A 21450-nucleotide genomic window follows, 5' to 3' on the forward strand; every position below is an offset into this window, starting at 1 on the left:
GGCTGTTTTTCCTATTCTGTTTTGAACCAGAAAAATAATTTTTAGGAGTCATTAGCTTTATTCATACGTTTGACTTTTTAAAGAAATTTGTTGTTTGTTCTCTTATTGTTGAGTTTTACTTTCCCTTACTTTTGAAGGAAGTGAACAAAAATAAAAGTGGTTGAGAAGATGTGCATTTAAAAAATAATAAAAGATTATTCCATACATATTTCATTCCTTATTGTAAAAAATATCTTGGAAGAACCAGTTCAGCATTCAGTGAACCACTAATATGAGGTTGTGAAATGTGAAGCATGCACAGCCACGCACCCACACCATTTATTGAACATTTATCCTACGTCAAATAATTTGGTAATTTTTTTACTTATATCAACTCATTTAATTCTCACAATAACCCTATGTAATAGAAAATTCTTACCTCCTTCATTTTACAAATGAGGAAACCTCAGTTCCCAGTAGGGGAACTCTAATTCCCTATGCCATGCTGTCTAATAGACAATAAATTTTAAAATGAGGTGATCTAAGTCTGTTTTCCTACACAGCCAAATATTTTTTCCTTGAATTATTCAGATTATTATAAGCCTCGAATGTGTAAGAACACATTCAGGTGATTGAATAGAGGTCTACATTTTTTCCCCTCAGATATTTAAATCTAAATTTATTTTGCACCATTAAAAAAAAATCTTCACTTCCTTAAAGCAAGCAAAATATAAGAACATATTCTGTTTGGGACCAGACAAATAATTTTCAGGAGTCACTAGCTTTATTATTTGATAGTTATTAACAAAAAGAATTCCTAAAGACAATTAGAATCATGACCATATTGAGACTTGAAAAACACAGCAGTACTATCACAGCTGGTGGCGGGCTCTGAACTTGGCGAATGAGCCTGAAGCATGGGACTGGGTGTTCCACTCTGCCTGGCTCTTCTCCAGGGAACTGTCTGTTGCTGGGTTCCCACCAGTGTCAAGCACTAAGCTCGTGCAAAAAGGCTCATGGTTTCTGTTGAGGGCATGCAGGTAATCTGTCAAGAAACAAGACCAGTACCCAGAGTACCCAGTTGGCCCTGAGGGGCGTGAGGAGTAGAGAGCTCCTGCTCTGTTTTGGGGAGGGCTTTGGCTGGGGTGGAGGGCTGTGACAATTTGCTCCTGGTCCTCACATGCCTAGGCCTGGCCTCTAAGGTTAGTGGGGAGTTGGTGAGGTCCCCTGGAGAAATAGAGGACTAGAAGACTGAGATACTTCCAGTTTGGAGGCTTCTAATTTTTTTTTAAGAAAAAAATTGCCAAAAAAGAATTTGAAAAATTGTGTTTTATTTTACATTTGAAAAATGAATGATTTTGCCCTAGCCGGTTTGGCTCAGTGGATAGAGCGTAGACCCACAGACTGAAGGGTTCCGGGTTCTATTCTGGTCAAGGGCATGTACCTTGGTTGCAGTTTCCCCGGCCCTGGTTGGGGTGCGTGCAGGAGGCAACCAATCGATGTGTCTCTCTCACATTGATGTGTTCTTACACAAACCTCTCTGTCTTTCCCTCTCCTTTCCACTCTATCTAAAAATCATTGGAAAAATATCCTCAAGTAAGGATTAACAACGACAACAAAAAGAATGAATGCTATCGCTTCTTGGCCTTTTGGCTAAGATCAAGTGTAGTAAAAAGAATGAATGCTTTTAATACACCAAAACAAAATGCAGTGTAATAACTGTGGCACTTATATGAGATACATAAAACACACAGGGTTTATAAGGGCATTAACTTCTAAAGAACTAGTGCTAGAGGACCTGGTGATAGGTCAGATGATTAAAGTTTCCTGCTGGAAGTATTTTTTTTTAAAATATATTTTATTGATTTTTTACAGAGAGGAAGGGAGAGAGAGAGTTAGAAACATCGATGAGAGAGAAACATCGATCAGCTGCCTCCTGCACTGAGGATGTGCCCGCAACCCAGGTACATGCCCTTGACCGGAATCGAACCTGGGACCTTTCAGTCCGCAAGCCGACGCTCTATCCACTGAGCCAAACCGGTTTCGGCTGCTGGAAGTATTTTTCTTCTACTTCCAGCAGGGCATTTTTGTGACTATTTATAATTATCTCCTGAGAAGGTTTTGTTTTCAGTCATGAAACTAGGAATGCAGGCTTGAGGTGGGGTGAAAAAAAAAAAAAAGGAGCTAAATAAGACTGAGGTAGTGACTGTGGATTTTGCAGGGCCACTGAGAATCCAGAATAAATGAGACATAGATGCTGGTAATTTCCTTTGGGCTGCGATTTGTCAGTTTTAGTAACAATCTAAGAAGCCCCTTTAAAGTTGTAGCAGAATTCTGTCTTGTTTACTTTTCCCCTTAGAACACTACAGGCCTTCCTAAAGCATTTGTGGAATACAGTCAAAGTCACTTTACTTCACAGGATGCATTTTTTGGTTTCTTTTGATTTGGGGGAAAAAAGATTATTTAACATGTTTAGAAATGAATAGCATGATTATGACATCTCCTTCTAGGTGTTTTTCAATGCTTATGTAAACCTACATATGTTTGCAACCTGTATTGTCTCCTTTCACTTACTTCTTGGGATACAAATAAGGTCACATCTCTTTTTAACTTTTAAGTGTTAAAGTTAGCAAGAAGTCCAGAAATTTTTTCTTAAGTTCTTCCTTCACCTCTGAACTATCCAAGAATCCCAGGGTTTTCATTGCCCAAAGGGGTCTTGGACACACCAGAGAGATGGAGAATATGGAGCGTTTGACCTGTCTGCTTGCCACATGTCCCAACCCATTTTCTGCCGCAGGAGTCTCTGTCACCACAACATGATGTCGCTGATGCATCCTGGCCCACCACTGCGATTATTGCCCTGTTGGGACCTAACTCTGCACCAGTCATAGGAGTTCCCAGGGGAAGATGAAGCTCATTCCCCGAGTCTTAGCCTCAGCCAGTAGAACATTACAGTTGGACTTCCAAAGCCTTTCCAGCAGTTTCCAAAGCCTGCCCAGCATCCATGATGGGTAGGTAAAAGCAAGCTTCCAGTTTTAGCTGCAAAGTGGCCCATCTCCCACCAAGCAGTAGGCATTGGTGTGACAGGATAGGAGAGGGGCTCATCTCGTCTCCCAGTTGCTTGTGGAAGTGGGGTTCTTTGGGTACCACTGGAATAAGAATTTCCAGAGCCACCACAGGAGAATGAGATGGCAGAAAACTTTATATCCAGGGAATTAAATCCCTGAGTTTCCAAAGTCCCATTTCCCTTAGTCCAGTCATAGAAGAAGCATAGCTGGGGCTTCAGTAGAACTAAAATCAGAGCCAGTGTCCAGAGTTTCGTTTCCATGTTGGAGCTAGGTCCAGTCTGGCATCAGGCCAGCTTAGCTTGTGTTTCCCCACTGCAGTCCATGTCCATTGTGTGTGAGATCCACATAGCCATGGGCCATAAGGCAAATGCAAGAGAGTGGTGAAGAGTCAGAAGAATGATGAGCCAAGTGCGCCAAGAGCAACAAGAAAGAGAATGCTTTTGCTTAGGGGATTATGTATTCCTAAATTTTTGTGCATGTGCAGTGGTCACCCCCATTTTGGCCACCATTTCTATCACCAGGTGTGATTAATAGGCAAGTACCTTCCCTATGTCACTCCAACTTTATTGGGCATGCATCTATCTTTTCTTTGTTGCATTCCTTCTCCAAGTGTTCTGTAGCAAATAGGCCGGTGCCCCCTAGGGAGTGTGAAATTACAGCTTCTTGGTGAAGCTGCCCAAATGACATGCCTATAATATCTGGCTTTCCCCCTTTGCTCATTTCCTATCTGTATATATAAAAGCCAAGCTTCCAGAACACTGGAATGACCAGAATGACCAGTTGCTTTGACATGCACTGAGGCCCTGATAGGCACCCCCACTCCAATCAGGGGCAGGCTGGTGGCCAACCTCCCATGGCCCCTCCCCCCAGCCGGCCCGGCCTCGATCGTCCCCAATCAGGGCGGGCTGGCCAGACCCCATCTGTGCATGAATTCATGCACCGGGCCTCTAGTTATTAATAACTAGCTAATTACAATGGTATTATTTGCATTAAAGCTTTCTTCGCATATTGTGTCACATTCTCCTTGGGAGCCATTTGTGTCCATATTTGAGAATTTTAATTAGGGCTTCCTAAGTTCATCAGATTCTAACTATCTTGAATCTAGAAAAAAAAAAAAAAGGAAGGGGGGGAGGAGGAGGAGAAGAAAAGGTCTAGTTCTTGGAGAAGGAGGAGGAGGAGAAAAGGTCTAGTTCTAGGAGGCGGAGGGGGAGGAGGAAGAGATGGAAGGGGAAGGGGAGGAGGAGAAAAGGTCTGGTTCTCTCCTTCCCTCCCCATCTATTTTACATTCCTGTAATGAAGAGTCCATTCAGTGAATTTTGAAGAAATGAGTAAAAAGAAGAGAAAAAATTTCTTTTGTGGTAAGTCCATTTTCACCTGAACAGAGAAGCAAGTGTACAAATTGTAAAAGATTAGTTTATAAACAATACAATTCTATATGGTTCAGTTACACAAAGAGTATTATGATTAAGTGTTCAGCTTTAGAGCCAAACCATTGGGTTCATTCAAATTCTGGCTCTATTTCTTTTTTCCCAAATATATGTTTTTATTGATTTTAGAGAAAGGGAGAGATTGAAACATCAATGATAAGAGACAATCAATGATCAACTGCCTCCTGCACACACCCTACTGGGGATTGAGCCTGCTTCAGTAAGAAAATAAAAAGATATAGATAGTAAAACGCATGAATAGCAGTTTTAGAAAATCCCAGATTTAGTCACTTTTATATTCATGATAAAGTTGTATTATGAATACTGTTTGTAATTATTCCAGTTTATTAGTAGCATTAATAAGCATCAATTTTGTATAGATGGAGAATCTTTAAGATTTCCTTTATGAAGACATACCTTTAAGTTACAGAAGACTCTTAGGGCACCAAATTCCACCTGGGTACAGATGTTAAGAATGTACCACTGGTGGTGATGAGCTAAAAATTAGGGAAACCAAAAAACAGACCTTTCAAATGCCATTTAAACGTCAAAGGAGTAAGGATGTTTTCACCATTTAAAAATCTAGTTCTGCCCCTAAATCAAAATTATGTTATAATTGGTACCTGAATTTCCCCTTTTTCATCTAGTCCAAATACAAACAAATAATTTCAGAGGAAATGAGAGCATTTAATGTTCCTGAGAATTCTGATAGCCTTCCATTTTGCTATATCACACTGATTTATGATTTATTACCAATAATACATAATAATAACTCCTAAAATTTATTGAGTACTCATTAGGTTCTAAGCCCTTATGTCTGTTCTATGCATTACACTTAATTAATTTTACCCACGATTCTCAACCAGGGGCAATTTTGCCACCAGAAGATGTTTGGAAATCTCTGGAAACCCAGTTTTGGTTGTCACTATCTGGGGTGGGGTGGGGTTAGTTCTACTGGCATCCAATATGTAGAAGCTAGAGATTCTGCTATCTATCTTACAATGCACAGGACAGATCCCCACATCAAAGAATTGTCGAGCCCCAATTGTCAATAGTACTGAGGTAGAACGAACCTGACAATGCATTCAACAACCTATGAGGTGAGTATTATTATTTTATTAAAATATATTTTACATGTAACACTGTAAATTTAAGGTGTACAACATGTTAATTAGATACATTCCTATATTGTAATCTGATTGCCATTACAGTAATAATTAGCATTTTTATTACTTTACATAATTATACTTTCTTTTTCGGAGTTGGAATAATTAGATGCTAGTCTCTTAGCAAGTTTGATGATTATAATACATACAATGTCTTTTCTTTATTTACTGTACTGTGCATGGAGTGGTTATCATTAACTGTATTTTTAGACAAGGGAACTGAGACACAGAAAAATTAACTTAGCCAAGACCACATAACTAAGTCAGTGGTGATGCCAGGATTGAAAACCCAACTCTTTGTTGCCTTAAAGCCCAAGCTTTTTCCACTATGATACCATCTTTAGAGAATTTTGATGGCCATTTGTAGATGCTGAGCTTTGAGGGTCAGAGGTCCTGCTTTATTCTGTATACCTGCCATAACACTGAGCTTGCTAAAAGATTAATGGTAATAACAATTCATCTCTTAAACATCTTCAGATTTCTCCTTTAGGGTGGCATTTTAACTATTAGGGCAGTGACCGCAGGAGATAACTGTTTGATTTATATACTATGTTACTAAAAAACAGAAAAGTGTAAGGAAAACAGAACACATCATTCCTGTTTCCAAGGAGGTTGAGGAAGAAGGGTTATGTATGTATATAAACAGAAGTATGTGTGCATGCGTGTTTATAAACAGAATTGTCAGCCCAAACATAATGCTGGAAGAAGTAAAAGTAAACAATAACCTGGCCTAATCATGTATCAGGACTCCTCCCTGTGGGTCTGAAACAACTCTGTAAGATTATAATGTATACGTGCATCTCTGGCCATCAGTGGCTGCTGTTACCCTTCTAGCTTAGGTAAATTTATAAGCAGAACCAGCCTATTGATGTGAAGCTGACAAAAGTTTGCACTTCTCTCTCTCTCTATTTTTTTGTTTGTTAATCCTCACTGGAGGATATTTGTTCCATTGATTTTTTAGAGAGATTGGAAGGGAGGGAAGGGGGGCGGGGAGAAAGAGAGGGAGAGAGAGAGAGGGAGAGAGAGACATCAATATGAGAGAGAGTCATCAATTGGTTGCCTCCTACACTTGGCCGGACTGAGGCTGGGGCCCAGGATCTGCCTACAACTCTTCTGTGTGTGGGCAGAAACTCTAACCACTCGCTTTCTTTTTTAAATCCTCACCCGAGGATATGTCCTTTTATTGATTTTTGAGAGAGAGAAACATCGGTTGGTTGCCTCTCATAGGACCCTGACTGTATCAAACCCACAATCTAGGTGCCCTGACTGGGAATTGAATTTGCAGCCTTTTGGTGCATGGGATGATGTTCCAAGCATCTGAGCCACCTGGCCAGGGCACACTTCTCTTTTTTGATGATTTGTTCTTTCCTATGGGGTTGACTTTTACCTAAAACCAATTTAAGATGGTAAAATTTATGTTATGTGTATTTTATCACAATTTAAAATGCCATACAAATGGGCACCTAATCCTATATAATAAAACCCTAATATGCAAATCAACCAAACAGCAGAATGACCGTTTGCTATGATGCGCACTGACCACCAAGGGGTAGATGCTCAATGCAGGAGCTGCCCCCTGGTGGTCAGTGCACTCCCACAGGGGAAGGCCACTCAGCCAAACTGGACTCACGGATGGCAAGGGCAGTGGCGGTAGCAGGAGTCTCTCCCACCTCTGAAGACAGCACTAAGGAGCAGTGAGCAGGTGGGCAGTAAGGAGTGAAGGGTCTCGGACTGTGAGAAGGATCCCGAACTGTGACAAGGATGTCCGCCTGCCAGGGATCGGGCCTAAGTCAGCAGGCGGACATCTCCTGAGGGGTCACAGACTGCAAGAGGGTGCAGGCTGGGCTGAGGGAACCCCCTCACAGTGCATGTATTTCGTGTACTGGGCCTCTAGTATTCTATATTTAAGGTCAGCTCTGCTTAAAACATTAGGAAATTCTGTAGTGAAGTATGTATAGTGGTTAAATGCTTGGGCTCAGGCAATTTGAGATTTGCTTAGGTCCAAGTCTCAGTTTTCTCTGTTAATTACTCTGCAACTTGTTAGGGAAAATTACTAAACTTTTTGTACCTTAGTTTCTTTACCTGCAATATATAGATAATGAAGAAGATACTTGACCCATGAAAGGTGTTATAAGGATTAAAAAGGCAAAGCATGCTGTGTTTTGGCATGGCACCAGGCATATATGGTAAGTGCTCAACAAAAATAAGCTATTATCTACACTAATAAAAGAGAAAAATGGTAATTGGCGTACGAGCTACCCTTATCATTGGCTAATCAGGGCTATATGCAAATTAACTGCCAACTAAGATTGGCAGGTAACTGCCAACAAGATGGCGGTTAATTTGCATATGTAGGCACAATGCAGGGAGGCAAAAGGGAAAGCAGGAAGAAGCCCCCTGCCACTGACAGTGATTGGAAACCCAGCGGGGAGCTAAGAGCTGGGGGGCAGGGCAAAGGTGGCCCTGGGGCCGCCTTTGCCCTGCCCCCCAGCCATGATCAGAGAATTAGGTGCCTTTTTCGCCTTGGCCAGTGATAGCAGGAAGTAGGGGTGGAGCCAGCGATGGGAGCTGGGCACCGTCGAAGCTGGCAGTCCCGGGAGCTAGGGGTCCCTTGCCTGGGCCTAAAGCGAAGCCCACGATCGTGGGGCCGCTGCAGCTGCGAGACCCCGCTGCCCTGGCCGGACACCTCAGCCAGAGGCATCCTGCAGGGGCAGGGGCAGAGCCCGCGCGATCGCGGCGCCCCCTGCTGCCACTGCGGGTCCCCGCTGCCCGGGCCCGGATGCCTAGGCCAGAGGCGTTAGGCCTGGGCACGGGCGGAGCCTGCAACCGAAGGGAGCTGGGGGTCCCCTGCCCAGGCCTGACACCTCTGCCGGAGGCCTCAGGCCTGGTCAAGGGGCCAATCCGGTGATTGGTGATCGGAGGGTGATGAGGGCCAACTCCTCTGGCCGAGGCATCAGGCCTGGGTGGGGGGCAGAGCCGGAGATTGGGGGGATATGATGGTCCCCTTGCCCAGGCCTGAAGCCTGGGTCAGAGGCGTCAGGCTTGGGCGGGGGGTGGAGCAAGCATCAGAGGGAGATGGGGGTCCCCTGCCCAGGCATGATTCCTGGGCCAGAGGCCTCAGGCCTGGGCGGGGGCCAGAGCCAGTGATCGGGGGGAGATGGGGGTCCCCTGTCCAAGCCTGACACCTCTGGCAGAGGCGTCAGGCCTGGGCAAGGGGCCGATCAGGCGATCGGAGGGTGATGGGGGTCTACGCCTCTGGCCGAGGCATCAGGCCTGGGCAAGGGGCAGAGCCAGCAATCGGAGGGTCTGGGGGTCCCCTGCCCAGGCCTGATGCCTGGGCCAGAGGCATCAGGCCTGGGCTGGGGGCAGAACCAGTGATGCAGGGAAATGAGGGTCCCCTGCCCAGGCCTGACACCTCTGTCAGAGGCGTCAGGCCTGGGCAAGGGGACGATCCTGCGATTGGAGGGTGATGGGGGTCAACACCTCAGGGCTCCCAGTATGTGAGAGGGGGCAGGCTGGGCTGAGGGACACTCCCCCCCGCCACCGCACCCAGTGCACGAATTTCGTGCACCGGGCCCCTAGTAATATTATAATAAAATATTATGAGCAGCTTGGAGAGAAGAGCCTCACTGTTTCTTACTACCACCTTCTACTCTCATCTGGCCCATTGATCTCTTTCATGTTCCTGACATCTCTAAGCTACATTTAGGATTTCAGCCATGCCCTTCAGCCATATTTGAACATTTTGCATAAGTCTAATTCTTGCATGTGGTATGTACCTAGATACAAATCTTGAATATCATGTCTCAGTTAATTTGTTTATGTCTACTCAAAATGTTAACATTCTGAATAATGGCTAAGTCTTATGATGCTAAGAACAAACTTGATATGTAATCTTTTATGATATAAATCTAAGGTTTCCTATGTGCATGTGTATACACGCATTGAAAATGGAATATTATAGTTAAATGTTATTTATTAAAAAAAATCCAGTAGCTACTTAGTTTATAAGTTTCTATTGTCTTGTCTCATTCTAGAACAGATCTATCAGATATGATTTCATTAAACTAATGTGAGGAGAAAGACTGAGTTAGCATGTAAATAATAGCCTATAAGTACACAAGGGATGGTTTGATTAGAAGCAATACTGCACATTGATAGAAGTGATGGTTTGGAATTAGACCTGAATTTGAATCTTAGCTCTACCATTATAAGCATTTAGTTAACTTTTCTTGTCTATTTCTTCAACTGGAAATTGGGGAGAATAATACCTCTTCACATAGTTATTGTAAGGCCTACATGAGATGATAATTAGCAAATAGTAGGACTCAAAAAAATACACACTATTTCTTTTATTCTTTCCAGAGGAAGGAGGTGATTGACAAATATTGGGGGATCTCTTGGAACCATTATCATTTGGTCAGCTTCTATGATCTTATATTTGGAATTAATGCTTAATCCCTTTATTGCTTTGTGGTAACAAAGAGGAACTGATTACCAATTTATTTCAAAATGAATTATATTTGATGGGTTACACTAGCAGTTATAAAGCAAACAATATACTGGGGTGGTAAAGTTCAATCACAAACCTGGGAAAAGTCAATAATGAAGACGGGGCGCCAATTTATATGTCAGACTGGAGAGGAAAACATGCAAGATTTTAAGGAAGGATCATGATCTAGATTCTAGAAATACTTAAGTTCTTTCCTGGTATCTGACTTTCTGCAGTTTGGTTCATCTCTTTGATCTTATTTTCTCTTCTATTAATATTTAGGATTACAAGACTTAAAAATTTATAAAAACCCATTTAAAATAAAAAAGGGTGACATTGAAATGCAAATTGGAGCTATAAAAACCTGCTGAATGCATTCCATTTATATACATGGGCTTGTCTTTCTATTATTATGAAATGCATAGTTATACTGTATTAGGGTGACCACAAATCAACAAAAAGGTAATTCACAAGCAAACACTCTTGCCTTAGATGTAGAGGCAATAAAGTAATCAGACCAAACTTTTTACTTTCATTTGAGTTTTTCAGTTTAAAATCAATGTGCTCTTTTACACAGTAGGATTCAGGAATTAAAGGCTTGGCTCTGAAAACCACAGAGGGGCACACAATCTAAGCAGCAAGACTGGGGAAGCGAGGCGCCCACATCTGGGAAAGAAAGCTTAGATGCCCTTGCAGAGTTGAAGACGGCCTTTCTGAGTCAGGTCAGAGTTAATAGGCTACCTTTGCTTCAAAGGCTGTTTGCATTCCTTTCAGCATATTAGTCAAGATGTTTTGCTGACGGAGACTAGGAAATCTATAGGAGGGCGGGTTAGTTTGCAGACTGTCCACATGTCATGTAGTGGTTAATACACACAAAAGCTTTTCATAAGAACACAAGTGGGGACCTTGATGGGTAACTCAGATGGTTAGAGCATCGACACATATGCCAAGATTGCGGGTTGATCCCCAGTCATGGCACATACAAGAAACAACCAATGAAGGCATAAATAAGTGGGAAACAAATCAACGTTTCTCTCTCTCTCCCTCTAGAATAAAAAAATAAACATTAAAAAAAAATGCAACCCGGTCTGGAAAACGTAGGACAATGAACAGATCCTGGGCGAGTAATGGACAAAGGGACAACTCCTCTTACCTCGTGTAGGATGTCTCCCTTCCTGTCCCTTAATAACCAGTCACCTAGGGGTCCAAGATACACATGGAACTCACGCACCTAAGCCTGAAACTGACAAAGCTTCCTCCTTCCTGACACTCAGAGGAAGCGCCAAGGGGAACACATCAGGCACTGCGGGGACCTTCCGGCTCTCTGGGGCTGCATTTTAATACGGCAGAGACACATTTCTGTTCCCCCTTCAAGATGAACCTTGCGAAGGTAACGAGCCGGGCTGGGATCTCAGAAAACGGGAGCAAAGGGAATGAATGCGCGGGGAAGTTGGCGGCCGCACGCCGAGGTCCCGCGGAAGCCAGAGCCGAGGAGGGTCCGGAGGGGTGGGAGGCGGGGGAGGGGGAGGGCTGGTTCTGCTCGGGCCGGGGCTCCTCCATCTCGGAGCGCGTGGGTGGCGGGACCTGGAGAGCGCCCCGACTGTCCTCACCTGCAGGCTGGGCGGGCGCTGCGCGGTAAGGACGCGGACTGGAAGGAGTGCGCGCAAGGGAGTCAGGTTGGGAGTTGGAATCCGGAGAGAGAGAGGCGCGGGGCAGAGAGCGAGGGAAGGAGGCGAGGAGGAAGGAGCGGTCGGGGTGCGGTCTGGGGGTGGGGGGTGCGGGGTGCGGAGGGGGAGGGAAAAGTCGCTCGAGCAAAAGTAGGGCCGGACCAGGCAGCGCCTGGCTTTTAACCTGGGCTGTAGAGGCGGGGAAAGGAGCGCGAGGAAAGAGGAGGCTTGTGGGGTGAGGGGTGGGGGGAGTTGGAAGCAAATGACATCACAGCAGGTCTGAGAAAAAGGGGCGAGAGGCAGGCAACCCGAAGCGTGGGGCGTTGTGCATTAGGAGCTGGAGCCCAGCTGCCCTGGCAAGGACCTCGGCGTCCCCAGAGACCATGCAGAGGTCGCCTCTGGAAAAGGCCAGCGCCATCTCCAAACTTTTTTTCAGGTGAGAGGGTGTCCAGCCGAGCTTTGGAAACACACGTGCCCACGACAGAGGAGGGCCAGTGTCTGGGCTGGTTTTGGGGAAAGAGGAATCGCTTTTTTTTTTTTTTTTAAAGATGCGCAATCATTTGTGGAATAAAATCGAATACATTCAGAAGTGATAAAAGAATAAACTGAAGCCAATTGTTTGGATGGACAGCCTTAGTTTAACATTGAAGTTTTAACTAGCAGCTGAAAGTCGTGCTCTCAAGACCCAAACGTGCTATTGTGCAATTGTTTTCTTGGGCTTTTCTAATACGTTTATGAATTATAAACTTGTTAGTGAAGGTGCTTAAGTTTAGTCCTTTGTGTTTTCTCCCCTTCCTGCCTTAGGAACTTAGATGCTTTATTGGCTCACATGCTACTAGAGCTATTCCCGCGTGCGGTAGGTACTCAGAAAACACTTGTTGACTGAATTTTGAACTTTTTTAGGGGAGATGGGTGACGTGGGTACTATGTTCTTAAATTAAGTTTTTATTTTTATAATACTGAGTAAGTCTAAACAATATTTCCCACAATTCTATTATTCTTTCTTTACAGAATGAAAACAAGTCCCTCCTCACCCCCCCCCTTTTTTTAAAAAAGCCAATTCCACAAGCTATACATTTTAAAAGGGTCAGAATTATCATGGAAATATGAAGCCATGGGAATAGATACTGCAGTTATATCCAAATGATATTTAATAAGTTGTACTTATACTACTTTGTATGCGATGATCCATAAAAATGTGCGTGCTTCATCTAATGAGATTTTTAAAAATATTGTCTAAATTCCAAGTCTTAGGCAAAGTGTAATTTAGATGTAGCATTTCATATTTGAAATGTCTTTGGACACTGTGTCTTCTTTTCCTGTTATACTTGTATGAATGAATGAGTAGGTACAACTCTCTCATGGGATATTACTTAAGTCATAATTATCCAATGAATCAGCATACTGAGGTATCAGAAAAGCCAAATGTAAATATACCCATATGTACCTGTGGGAGGAAGGGACTCAGCTTTCACATCTATGTTTTATTCTCTGCATGTGCAATAAGCCTGGAACTCAGTGCTAAGGAGAGAGCATTGGCCAAAGAAGCTCCTCCCTGTGAATGGGAGAGAAGGACTTGACTCATTGTGTGTTGATGTGCTTTCAGCACCTTTTGCTACACCGGCTATAAAAAACTGGATTATCTGTTGATCTATGTTCCTACTGCTTATAAAATCAGAATGCTCATTGGCATACATTGTAGACTTTTTTTGTAGAGCACTTTGAGGAACCTACATGCCAATCAGTCTAAAAATAAAGTTTTCAGAAGAACAAATACCTCATGGCTACTTCTAAGCACTTAAAGGATTTTAAATTAGCTCATTGTTGATTTAAATGAGATTATTGTTGATTTTCCAAAGTTTTTTCCCTCCAACACATCAGCTTATAAATGTTAGTATAGTTTAAAAGGGCTCTCAGGTTGGTTTGTTAAAAAAAAAAAAAAAAAAAAAAAAAAAAAGTATTATAATGACTACTAAGTTTGTTAAGAGCATACTCATTCCTGTTTCAAAACTATTTCATAATAAGTTGTTATAAGAATAGGTGTATTTTTAAAAAGTTAAGTTCCTGCTATTTATAGAAACTATCACCTAAGTGCCTGTGATTATAAATTTCTTTCTGGGTTATACTTCTGAAAGGGTCAAAAACTTCTGCATTGATTAGACAGTGTGTTTAGTGGTCAAGAGCATTAGGCTTTGATTCAGATTGTTTTGATTCAAATCTTGGATCTTCCACTGAGTAGCTGTGTGACCTGAGGCAAGTCACTTAACATCTCTGTGTTTGTGTGAATTGATCTTTAAAACTTGGAGACTAGTAGGTCCTACATAATAGGGGTTAGTCCATTGAAAAAGTGCATGTAAAGTGGTTAGCCCACAAATGTTAGCATTATTATATCATCATCAATTACCATATTTTTATATTCTCTACAATATTGTTTACCTTATTTATATAATATATTCAATTCATCTTTGTTGAATTTAATTTTGTGACTATCAGGCTGTATATGCAATGAATGGGCCTGGATGAGAGTTTAAATTAGGTAAAATCTCCTCTGACATGGCCTATCAGACATATAAGGAAAAAGTCATGTGTTTATATCGTATGTTGTTAAACGACTTAGAATTTAACTGTCTGAATATGGTCCCTTCAGTTTCAGTGTCATAAAAGTGTAAAGCTCTTATGGTCTGGGTTAGAGGTTATATTAAATATCTTTCATTGTTTACGGTTTGTTGTTGGAAAAGCTAATAAAGTTTGGGGAAAAATTAAGTACTTAATTTTGCATGGGTTTCATATCAAGTACAAATTTGAGGGACATCGCAAGTATCATAATGCTAATATATGTACATATATGTGTGTATATAAATATGCTTATAAACAATCTAAAAGAAAATTTCATGCAAAAATTAAAATAGCTTATGAATATCATGGAAAACAAGTATATTAACTTAAAGCTTTTATAAAGGATGAAGATGTTTTTAAACTAGAAATTATATGTTGGCATAGATTCGTATACCAATGGAATTGATTTGCAAATGTGTACCAACAGAGCAATTTTGAACAATTTTCCAAAACTACATTTTCTGATATCTTTTAAGATGTTTATTCTCTGTCTTTCCCCTCATGCCCTGAATTTCTCATATCCTGTTCAGTTGAGAGATTGTGTATCAGACCATGTGTCAGATGATACAGCTTGAATTTTGGTCATGGTGTCCATACCGGCTTATAAATGTTAGCAGTATACCTGAGGAATTGTTAGAGCCTCACAAAATCCAAGTATACAATGCAACCGATCTCTTACATGATTGGATATAAGGGATTCCAATAAACTCCACAGATAAGTCTCAAGTAAGACCAAAGAGTAAATGTTAGGATCTAAGATAGAATTCAGTAAAGAAATGCATATTGTCTCAGGTTAATATTAAGAAAACTTAAGATACTTTTGTAATTATTAGACACAAAGCAATGAGAGATTTTAAAACAAATATGCTAGAATTTATACACCAGAATGGGTGTGGTGGGTCAAAATAGCTACCGATAGAAACCAAACTTTTATTCTAAACATTCTGCCCTTGATCAAAGTGTTTTTAAATTTTTGTTATGGCATTACCTTTAAAAACAGTATGCAAATTTCTTTTCCTTAAAAGTCAGATTACCCAAGACTGGTCACTTGGACTTGCTTCTAAAATGACTTTTGACCCTATCTCAAAATTAAATGCACTCTGAAAGTATAAAGATTTTTCATCATAATTTGCTTTGTTAACAGCCAAGTGCTACTTAAGTTTAGGTGTTGTCATTCAAAAACCACATTACAAATTTTATTTTATTTTTAAATTTTATTTTTCAATTACAGTTGACATTTAATATTAATATTATTGCAGACTTTAAAGACATTTCCTAATGAAGAGAAACTTAAGTGCTTTGAGCAATAGAAGCATAATTACAATCTCTCTATATAAAAGCGTAAGCGACTGTTACCACCGAACCATCGAATGACTGGAACCACCAGTCGACCAGTTGCTATGATGCGCACTGACCTCCAGCTCAACACAGGAGCTGCCTTCTGGTGGTCAGTGCGCTCCCACAGCCAACCTCCCTTGGCCCCTCACCACGCTGGCCAGCTTCTCATGGTCCCTTCCCCCTGCTGGCCGCCCCCCCCTCAGTAAGCCCTGATCAGGGGGGCCAGCCAGCCAACCTCCTGGGGTCCCACCCCCCAGCCAGCCAGTCCCCAGTAGGCCTCAATTGCCGGCCAGGCTAAGGGACCCTACCCGTGCACGAATTTGTGCACTGGGCCTCTAGTAAGTATATAATGAAATACTCATAAAGATGACAAATTTGAAGAGGACCACACTAATTTGGTTATATAAATTATGGCATTTTGTAAAAAAAAAAAAATCACGATTTTATATTTACATTTTATTTACATGTTTGCAAGGCATGCAGAAATCTAAAATTATGGCACTCATAGATATTTTGAAGTTTGTTGGGGGTATTCATAGACATCTTGCCAAGGGAGACCAGTTGACCAATCAAAGATCTACTCGTATCCCAGTCAATGCAAAGGTTTGTCTTTCAGACAAAGTTTAGAGTATCCAAATTAAAAGAAATAGTTGCATAAAACAAAAGGCCAATATGAGATGCTCAATTCACAGTGAGATGTACAGCTGTCAAGGGTGCCTGAACATCATGAGTCCATTTAGTCAGTCAATGAGAAAATGCCATGAGACAGTCCTGGGTTTTCATGTACTTGCTTGGCTTTGTCTCCTGTAGGAATAGGAGACCACTTTGGGGTCAGGGGTCCCTCTATCCTGGACAGTGTTGCCTGAACACTGACAAATGTTGCTTCCTGTACCAGCCCCTTAATATTTCTTTGCATCCACCTGCCTTTTGCTGGTCTAGATTTGTTATGATACAGTTCAGATTTTTCAATTTCGGATATGTGTCAATTTTGATTTTAACTCAGAGTTCTAGAAGTACTTCCTTTGAATTATGTGACTAATGTTGTTATTGCACATTTTAAAATATTAAATATATGTATATATAATTAATATTCTTTTAGTTAATTTTGCTAGTTTAAAAAATTCCTCCTTGGTTTTGAAGTGTCTTCCAATAGCTTTTATCTGCTAGTTCAATTTATTACTTGACTCTCTAGGAGTATTTCTATATAGTTAAAACAAATAGCATATGGTACATAGCTTTAAAATTCATACTTTGCTAAAGAGAGACGTGGAATATCTTTTTCTTAACTGCTTCATCAATAATTTATGTTTGATGTGACAATCAAAGTATTCCTCAGGGACAACACTAGGGAAACGATGGTTTTTCATTTATGTTTTAAGGGAGGAAATAAGACTAGTGTGGTAATGTTCAATGCATAAATGTTGAAACTTGTTTAAAAAGTTCTTAAATGCACCACTCTAAAATTTATTATTATTGTTAGTGGCATTTCACCCGAACCTGTAATTTCCCTGTGATAGAGCTACACTGTAAGTATGGGATTGCAAAACCACCACGGAAGGGTGTTAACCATTTAGCATGCAGCTATCTGTTGTTTGTCAAAATTTAAAAACACCTCTGACTCAGCAGCAATTTTGGTAATTTTGATTCCACTGATTCCTGACGCATCTGTGTAGGTCACTTCCCTGGCACAAATCCCGGCAATGCCAGGAGATCAAAAGGGGAAAACAGATTATGAGAGAGATCTGGTTGTTTGGGGATCCTGCCTGAAGCTTGCCTTTAAATACATTAGGTGCATTATCACAGAGCAAAACATTCCTCTTTCAGATGCTTGTCATCAGCTCTTAAGAATTTACCTTAAAGTAGTAAGCATGAGATTAGCATACAAAGTGGCTTTACTGTGGAGCTTCCTGTCAGCAAAGAGCTTAGGCTTCTTTTAGCAAAAAATCTGTAAAAATTCAATTAGCTTGGTTGATGCAGAGTGAATGCATTCTTACAGAGCTCTGGAAGATCTGTATCCAGGTCTCAAGGCTTGGCAAGTTAGCTGTTCTCTGTGCTTATTACTGTCTTTTAGCATCAATGACTGTTTCAAATTATAAAGCCCCGGATGTCAGGGCCTTCTATGACTTGTTTACTAAAGCATTCAGACCATTTCGAGGCTCCTGCATAGAAAGTTTGATGCACATTTCTTTGTAATGATGACAACCCCAGAGGCTGATGGATATTGCAGATTGATGGCTTTCAAGGGTCTTGCAGCATCCTTCCGATACAGAGGTATCTAAGTGAGAGGAGCCTGGACAGATTTTATTCCATCAGATTTTCCTTGGGTTCCTTTATGGCTAGGCCTTAGCGTCAGTGGGAAAGCCTGCCTGCTAATTCCTTACTCATGGGCTAAAATTATGGTTTGACGATTTCTGCTAAGTCCTTATTGTTAGGATTCTCAGCCCTGAAACTGGGCTTTACTCTGCTACAAGAAGGGATTTCTCCCAGAGGTTGTTTCCAGGAGCTGAGTCAGAGCAGCACTTCCTTCTAGGCCATGATTTAGGGCAGCGTGGAGGATGCCCTAATTCATTTATTCACCGCCTTTTGTATTCCATGTGAGGCATTAAGAAGGTTGAGGTGCTCCAGAAAAAACTGGTGCTGCCTGCGTGAAAAACATTCTCTGAACCCCAGAGTCTCAAGGCTTATGGAAACACCCCAAGGGCCATCTCATCCAGGCTGAGGCTGGTTAAGTAAGGCTTGCTGGAGGAGTGACTCTTGTGTTGACACGGAAAGAAGACTATCCAGACAAAGGGTGGGGATGGTTAGGACAAATTTAAATACAGAAGCAGCAACCTGAGTATAGGACTGGCAGTAAGAGTGAACCTGGCACCTTTGAAGGTTTCAGGGAAGTTCCCCATGACTGGAGCATAAGATGCGTGAGCGAGATTTGGGGGTAATTTGGTCTGAAACTCGAGCAATGGCCAGATCATAGGGGTTTGTGAGCTCTGGGCTTTATCATATTGGAAGTGAAAAGGCATGGATTTCAAGCAGGGGAGTGACATGGCAAGTGCAGAGCTGTGGCAGCTTTGCAAAAGAAGTGAACTGAAAGAGCATCGGTGGGAGTAAAGAGAGAGAGAGAGAGGAGGTAAAATTAACAGATTTGGTTATTACTTAGGTAAGGCAGACAAAGGAGAGGGAAGAATCAAAGACAGTGTACAGATTTGCTGGCTTGGGTGTGTCTGGTAGTGAAGCTTGGTGAGTGAGGAGATTCAGTTAGAGAAGATTTTGGGAAGGGGTGGGGCCTATGCAGACCCTCTGCCCTAACTGATTTGGCTCAGTGGATAGAGCATCAGCCTGTGGAATGAAGGGTCCCAGGTTCGATTCCGGTCAAGGGCATGTACCTTGGTTTCGGGCACATCCCCAGTAGGGAGTGTGCAGGAGGCAGCTGATCGATGTTTCTCTCTCATCTATGTTTCTAACTCTCTATCCCTCTCCCTTCCTCTCTGTAAAAAAAAAAAAAAAAATCAATAAAATATATTTAAAATCTTTTTCTCTTTAAAATAAAAAAGGAAATGATGTCCATGGCTCAAAGGCAGGGAACATGACCATTTGAAAATATATTAAAGTGACCTAGAGCTTGGTCTTAGGTGAGGGGTGTCACAATGTCTGAGGCAACAGAAGGCTTCCCTCACACCATTCAGTCAAGTCCAGAGTGGCCTCCAGGGAAGAAGTTAAAGTGCCCACTTGCTTGCCTGAGCCGTGGTACAGAGTCCCCTGGGAGCGTGTTGTGGAACAAGCTACTGTATTTTATGGACAGAACCGGTTAGATTCTACTTAGAAATTCTACTCAGGACCCTCCAACTGACCAACTGATATGTGTAGCCCGTCCCCCCACCCCAATCCCCCCAACCACCACTATAACTTAAACATTTTAAACTGATTTCTATGATCATAGACATTCAAGTAGTAGGTTTGAAAACTTGCTGGAGCTTCAGGTTTTGTTTTTCTGCAGTGAGTTATTTTTGTGTTGAAAAAAGATTCTTATTACGCTTGAAAAGATTATGTATCCTTGTTTCATTTTAAAACGTTGAGTCTGTGCAGAGCTTTCTTTCTTAGCACTGCCTACAGAGGTGCACCCACCTTTTACCCAACTTCACACCTACCCCCAAGTGCCTAGTGAAGTTCTTACCTTCAAAAAGGGATCCAAGAATTTCATCTGGTACCAGGAGGATCAGTATTTGAAAATTAAGCTTGGTAGGCAGAATCTTAGAGGTGCCAACAGCTGGGTTTAGAGGTGATTCAAGGGCCAGTTATGTGAGCAACAAGAAAATGCAGCCTCTGCTGGCTGGGATGAGCTACCCCAGTTCTAGAGGCACCAACCGGAGAAACTATCTAGGAAGCTCTTTTTTGGCACATTTTGTTTATTTTAAACACCTCTATGAACCCTGGAAAATGAAGCAACACAACAAAGCTTCACTGTTTCAACCAAAATCCTTTCCTATACTTTAGATCAGGGATTGGCAAACTTTTATAAAGGGCTCGAAAGTGAATATTTCCAATATTACGGGCAACATGGTCTCCGACAGAGTGGGAAAGCAGCCATAAACAATGTGCAAACAAATGGGCATGGCTTTGTTCCAATAAAACTTTCTTTATTGGTACTGAAATAGGAATTTCATCTAATTTTCACATGTCACAAAGTATTCCTTTTGTATTGTATTGCAAAAAGCTTTAAACTTAGCAAAATTATTTAGTTTAAAATAAAAATTTAGAAAAACTTTTCAAGGCTCATATATAATTAATGTTATTGTACTCAGTAACTAATTCATAAAGGAAATGAAACACTGCTACATTCAATATAAATTTTTCAGAAGAGGAAAATACTGTAGTAGCTTAACAGCTATTAGATAACTTTTCCAATAGTTTTTGACTTATACGAAATCTATTGATCATTTATTCTTTTTTTTTTTTTTTTTTTTTTTTTTTGCTTAAAACAACAGACATTTATTCTCTCACAGTTCTGGAGACCAAAAGTCTGAAATGAAGGCAGGCCTGTGTGCCTTCTGAAGATCTAGGGAAGGACACTTCCTGACTCTTCCAGGTCCTGTTGACTCCGGCATCCCTGGGCTTGTGGCCACATCACTCCCATCTCTGCCTTTGTCTTTGTCTTCACATGGCCTTCTCTTCTATCACCATTTATCCTTTACTTATTTTTTGCATGTGAATATTTTAATGCATCTATCCTTCAAGGCACAGGCTCTATCTTATCCATCTTTTGGTATCTAGTGTCTGGTGCATAGTAGGCCCTTAAAATATACTTGTTGAATGAGATAAAACTTGACTAATTCAGCTTATATCTATGCTTCTAAAATTTGATATTTGAGGGAAATGAAAAAATTTACTTATAAATTTGGAATTTAAAAAGCTTTTAATTTGGAATCTGAAGATAAAATGCCTAATTTAGAATTAAAATGTTAGTTGGCTTATCATGTGTTCTAAAGTATAACATGAAATAGGAAAAGCTGCTCTTTCTATTTTCTTATATGGTTCACAGAACTTTCTAGGAAAATTCCAGCTTAAGATAGTTCAAAAGACCAATGACAGCTAAATTTACCATAGTAGGCTTTTGTCCCTGAAATATTTTTCTTTTCAAGTCTCATGTGAATATTCAGGTTGCCTGGTAAGTTTAATTTTAAGCCAGATTATTAAAATGATTGT

At 41.3% G+C, this 21450-nt stretch overlaps 1 protein-coding gene across 8 annotated transcripts in view; it reads left to right on the forward strand.

Moving 5' to 3' along the window:
- The first annotated feature begins 11985 nt into the window (after nt 1-11985).
- CFTR (CF transmembrane conductance regulator) overlaps nt 11986-21450 on the forward strand; it is a 197365-nt gene continuing 187900 nt past the window's right edge. For 6 of the 8 annotated variants that reach the window (XM_059711630.1, XM_059711634.1, XM_059711632.1 and 3 more), the window contains exon 1: nt 11986-12235. In XM_059711630.1, the coding sequence (XP_059567613.1) occupies nt 12183-12235 (53 nt within the window). In that variant the 5' untranslated portion in view covers nt 11986-12182. Of the gene's footprint in view, nt 12236-12603; nt 12656-21450 lie in introns of all 8 variants that reach the window. The other 2 variants (XM_059711635.1, XM_059711636.1) reach the window with 1 other exon arrangement.

This window comes from Myotis daubentonii, chromosome 10 (assembly GCF_963259705.1).
Source record: "Myotis daubentonii chromosome 10, mMyoDau2.1, whole genome shotgun sequence".
Lineage (NCBI taxonomy): Eukaryota > Metazoa > Chordata > Mammalia > Chiroptera > Vespertilionidae > Myotis > Myotis daubentonii.